Raw genomic sequence first — 5,804 nt, 5'->3', positions numbered from 1 at the left:
ATATATATATATATATATATATACATACATACATATATACATGTGTGTATATATGCATACACGCACTCACACGTACATACACATATATGTATATATGTATGTGTATATATGTATATATGATATGTGTGTGGGGTATATATATATATATATATATGCACGGACACACATATGTTTGTGACTGAATGTCTTAAAAGTTTGCAAGCCTGGATCCCATAAAATCAATTTCTGGCTAATATATATTTAACTGACAGCGTCCAAAGTATTACATCTTTTATCGAGCATCTAAAATCTATTTCGCATTGATTGCCGAAACATCAATAGCATTTTGTCTTACATATTATATTTAAGATGAATTAATCAAAATGACATGACTGTGCATCTACATGTATCTTATGGGTGATAGATTATATTTTATTCATGCATGTAGTAATACTTCCACATGTTGCATAAACGACGAACAAATTTTCACTGGAAGATGGTTTGTGTTGACAACAAAGTTGTGTGCCACAAGGAGGATGTGATTTCTTATGTTTCAAGCTAAGACTTTGAGAAAAGGAACGAAGAGAGTTTATTTAATCTCGCTCTTTATTGTGATGCAAGCGGAAAACTGATTTCTTTCGAGTAAACGAAATAAATCTGAAGAGCAGCCACAAAGTTTCTTCGCTTATATATGAATTTCAATCTTCTCACCTGTAGAGTGTCATCTGTCCCATTGGTATATTGTACGGATTATAGTTGTCGTGGTGATGTTCTTTCTTTCCATGAACTTGCAAACATTCTTCAGTGATAGCATGTTCATACGCATCGTCATCCATGCCATAGTATTTACCTGTGAAAATTGGGTGACAAACGAATAAATACATAAATAACCACAAACAATTAATTAAAGCAGACGATGCCTTGTCGTCTGGCATTAAAGCAGGCGATACCTGGTCGTCCAACATTTTTAGCAGACGATACGTGGTCGGTTAACATCAAAGCAGACGATACCTGATCGGTCAACATTTAAACAGACATCTTACGTATCAACTTTAAAACTTTTCATTAATCAAAACAAAATTAACAACCAACAAATCAAGGATTAACTATTTTGTTAACTAAATACATCAGTAGACTTCCGGTTGACTTTTCAAATAGACAAATACCTCCTTGTTACAGAGACAGGTCACTGATATTTTCTCAGCTTCAAGAAAAGTCATTCTTTATTGTGGTTTCTTGGAACCTAATATAAACTACACTATTTTTATATCTGCATTGTGTGTTTTTTTTAATATTTATTCAGCTGTTAAATCATTTAACAGTTTTATTTGTCCGCTTGTGTCTGCAGTGAGTAGTAAAACCGTTTTATTTGTATTTTTAAAAATAAAACACAGCAGAGTCCGAGGAGAGCGGTGGAGAATGCGTCGGTAAAAATTATACAATGAATATCACGAGTTTGGAAAAATTCGTATGGAGAAAGGAAAAAGGAATGTGACGTTTAGAGACTAACGTTTTTTCTGAGAGAAGAGTTTTGTTGATATATTTAATCCGTATCTAATGCAAATAATTCAGTTCTGTCTCTGAATTAAAACATTTAATTTTATGTACCTCAATGTAATTAATTTCCATTAATTTCCATGAGGAAATAGGCAGAAAATCGCTTAGAAATGTCAGAGGAAAATGTCTGGGAAATAAGGGTTGAGTGAACAGTTTAGTGCACGGTTTGAGGTGAGATGGATTGAATAAGAGTAGAGGAGCTAACAGATTACTGACAAGGCATTTTATCAGATGCTATGACTATTCCACCAATCCAGGAACCTTAATCAATAATGAGAAATTGTTAAAAAACAAAACATTTTATTTTACTTACTCGTCTGATCAAAACGTATGCTTTGGTCATCCATTCTCTGTTGTATACACTTTTTGTCTTGTGGTAAAATAATTCTCGTTTCTGCTGGGTAAAACCAATAGGTAGCAAATACAATATCGATGGAATGGTTGAAGTCTGGGTGGTTTGGAGGTAAATTAGACGGAACCAAAGAACCAGTTGATATAAGTCTCATCAGACCTTTCGTATCATGTGGACCAATATGGCGCCGATTTCGTTTTAAAGAAAACAATTTTTTCAAATTTTCTACAATTTTACTTTCTGAGTATTTCTCATTTTGCTTCTTTGAACGAATTTCTCTGGTGATTCTTCGTTTTTCTCGCAGTGTGCTTTCTTGTTGGGAAACATTTTGTTCATTCGTAGATGTTTTAATGTCTTTTACTTGTTTAGCGATTGCTCTTTTACGCCTCATAATTATATTAGACAGTTCTTGTAACGTTTGTTCGCCACTAATGTTGTTTTCAGCTGTTGAAGGACGGATATTTTTCTGCGAGCGCTTCCATGCGCCATCTGGTGTAATGTCAGATTGGGTGCTTCTTTTCGGTTGTCTTTCAATTCGTTTTTGCCGCATTCTGCCGTAATTGTATCGATCTGTATCACTGTATTGGTTTCTATAATTTCTGTAACGATTTTTGTTCGAATTTTGTCGCAGTTCACCTTGACGGATTCCAGTATCGTCTTGACCATTTTGAGAGTTTTGCTGGTATGGATATAAAGAATAATCTTGTGAGTCCTGAGAATAGTCCCTCGAAGAATCCAACCCCGTATAGCCAGCACCAGCACCAGCACCACCACCACCACCACCACCACCACCAGCACCAGCACCACCACCTCCACCACCACCATCATCACCACCACCACCACCATCAGCAGTGTCGTAAAAGTCACCAAATTGTGAAGAATCGACATTAGCACGGTCGCCATTGCCACCATTAGCATCGTTGATAATTCTTCGATTATTGGTAGGCCTAGAATTGCTACTCATTCTGGTATCGATCCCGCGACCCAAGAAATAACCTCGGTCTCCTCCCAGGGCCCGAGCTGCATCAATGTTTTTATTGTTGTTATAATATCTACTTCCTTTTTGCTGCGATGACTTCCGTTGGTTATCGACATTACCCTTTTTCGGGGCAGACCCACTCTCACCGCTCTTACCGTATTGTTTCCTGGCCGATTCTTTACTGATTGGTCCATATTCATTGATGATTCTCTGCTGCAAGAGTCAAATAGATTAAAATTGGTGAGTCATGCAGAATCCGCCAAATATAACAGAAATTTGTTAAATAATAGAGCAAATCTCTCATATATTCTATCATTTTTATTATCATTTTATCAATTATTCTTTTACTTGTTTCAGCCAATGGATTGTGCTGCAGCACCACCTTCAAAGGTTTTAGTTGAACGAGTCAATCCAAGTATACACACTCACACATATTTTGGCTGAATGGACAGACCGGGTGTACGTAGCTATGTGTGAATATACCACCATGTTGTCACACTTAAACCTTTGTTATCCCACCAACTATTCTGTTGCCCCACATCTTTTCTATGTTAATATTTTAATTAGTCATCCCTAAATTAAACTGTATTAAGTTTCCTTACACATTTTCATCTCCCCTAAACGTCAAGTGCGAGATAACGATCTTGGATCGATTCGAACGTAGAACTGCGAAGTTTGCACAATGCAGTATTAACGCTGTGCCTACCAAACTAACCTACCTTTTCGGCCACTTTCATCTGATCTTCTTCACCAAAGTTCACAGGAACAGTGAGTGAAAGATAATAGAGATAGTCGTCCAGATACTCTGGGGAGTTGCTGATGAACTTCACAACCTCCTCTGTCGTGTTAACCCACGCTTTGTGCTCGTCTTTGTTTCGTTCTTCTGTTAACCAAAGATAAACAAACGAAAGTACATCAAAGTAAGTAAACCTGTTGTTTATCCAAATGGTACTGACAGTGACTTCGAAGTTTCGGCCAGCTAAGTCATCACAGTCCGACGTTAGCTTAGCTGGCCCAATCTTCGAAGTCACTGTCAATACAAAATAAAAAGTTATTTGAAGGCAGTGATATAGAAGAGGAGAGTTTAAAATATAATTTAAGTATGGTGAGGTTAAAGGCAGAGAGAGAGAGAGAGAGAGAGAGAGAGAGAGAGAATGTGTGTTTGTCTGAGAGAGAGGAGGCAGAGAGAGATGGAGAGAGAGAGATGATGATGGTGGTGGTAGTGGTGGTGGTGGTGAGTAAATAAGTGAAGAGTATGCTTTTTTTTAACTGAGCTAATTTTTTTTAATATCACCTATCACTTAACGCATGCGCATAAGTGCTATCCGTGAAATATTCACGCTTATTTACGAGGCAGGTATATGCAATTTAACTAAAGGTTGCATCTTATGTACGCGATATTTTTTTCTTTGTTTCTTTATGGGAAAAATGGAAAAATAAGACTGAATATTTATTTTATGAGCGCTGTGTATTAAATCTATAAAATTGTGCATAAAGTATATGTAAAGTGTCTATATAAAACGCTTTAACTGGTCATCGTATTCCAATTTCTTTCAGTTATCAGTGAGTAGATGAGCGACTATCTTTCCATACAGACACAATACATGAGGATATGCTTTCAGGTTTTTTTGGATAAAGTTTTCAGAAATAACCCACTGGGTTTACCATTAATTCCATGAAATATTCATGGATCCCGCTAGTATTTATATATAGACTTTACTATTTCATACGATAAATTTTTATAATTTGCTGATTTTTAAATATTTTATGTATTTGTTAAGAGAAAATAAGGAGTTTTCCATGCCCTTTAAAGGTCCCCCGAGACGGAGGAGACGAATAGAGAGGGTTCTTTCTACATCACGTGATATCTGAATGTCATAGAATGGTTTATCACTCACGCGCGCCCGGACGTGTGTGTAGCTAACTAGTTAAGTGGATAGATGGGTATAGACATCTATCTTTTACATGTTTCAGGCATTCGGTTGCGGGCATGCTAGGGCATTACCTGAAAGAATTTTAGTCGACAGAATCGATCCCTGTACTTATTTAAATTTTTTTAAAAACCCTGGTACTTATCTATCGGTCCCATTTGCTAAGTTACAGGAGCATAAACAAACCAAAAACTCAATTATGAGTCAACATCTTCCGATAGCAGAAACAGCTGTAAGGTGATGGAGTTCATAACATAACCGTTTTTACCTTCGTCATCTCAATTTCTTATACATAAACATGCGTGTGTATGTGTGCCTGTGTATACATACATACATACATGCATACATACATACATACATACATACATATATATATATATATATAAATGCTTTCTGATCCCTTAATTATGTTTATAAATATATATATATATATATATATATATATATATATATATATATATATATATATATATATATATATATATATACATATCTATATACACACATACACACCCACAATCAAGCAGAGTATAATTGTAGCGATTATTATTATTATTATTATTATTATTATTATTATTATTATTATTATTATTATCTTTATCATCATTATTATTATTATTATTATTATTATTATTATTAATAATAATAATAATAATAATAGTATTGTTGTTGTTTCTTTCATTGTTGTGACCAACAATGTTGCTCTTGTTGTTTCTGTTGTCAGTGTTATTGTGAATGACGTCATGGACAAAAACATTGACTGTCAACCGTTGCTATGGTGTAAACACGTAACCATAGCAACAACTGCAGCCACTGATCTAGAAACACTACAAATTGCTGTTGGAGTCTTTTTTTTTATGTAATATTGTACAATGCTGGTGGAGGCGGCGGCGGAGGGGGAGGAAGAGGCTGTGGTGATGGGGAGGGGGTAATGGTTGTGATGATAAACGTGGTGGGACGCGCGAATTGTAGTTGTGATGACGGTGGTGGTGGTGGTGGTGGTGGT

General features: G+C 35.8%; 1 protein-coding gene across 1 annotated transcript in view; it reads right to left on the bottom strand.

Annotated features, from left to right (window-relative positions):
- LOC106874346 (uncharacterized) overlaps nucleotides 1–5,804 on the bottom strand; it is a 105,391-nt gene that overhangs the window by 2,151 nt on the left and 97,436 nt on the right. The window contains exons 11-13 of the mRNA XM_052974987.1: nucleotides 3,587–3,750; nucleotides 1,850–3,080; nucleotides 691–829 (exon numbers count right to left, since the gene is read on the bottom strand). Coding sequence (XP_052830947.1) covers nucleotides 691–829; nucleotides 1,850–3,080; nucleotides 3,587–3,750 — 1,534 coding nt within the window. The remainder of the gene's footprint in view (nucleotides 1–690; nucleotides 830–1,849; nucleotides 3,081–3,586; nucleotides 3,751–5,804) is intronic.

This window comes from Octopus bimaculoides, chromosome 20 (genome assembly GCF_001194135.2).
Source record: "Octopus bimaculoides isolate UCB-OBI-ISO-001 chromosome 20, ASM119413v2, whole genome shotgun sequence".
Taxonomy (NCBI): domain Eukaryota; kingdom Metazoa; phylum Mollusca; class Cephalopoda; order Octopoda; family Octopodidae; genus Octopus; species Octopus bimaculoides.
Note: the sequence above shows the minus strand (reverse complement) of the source record. Positions and strands in the feature narration are given on the sequence as shown.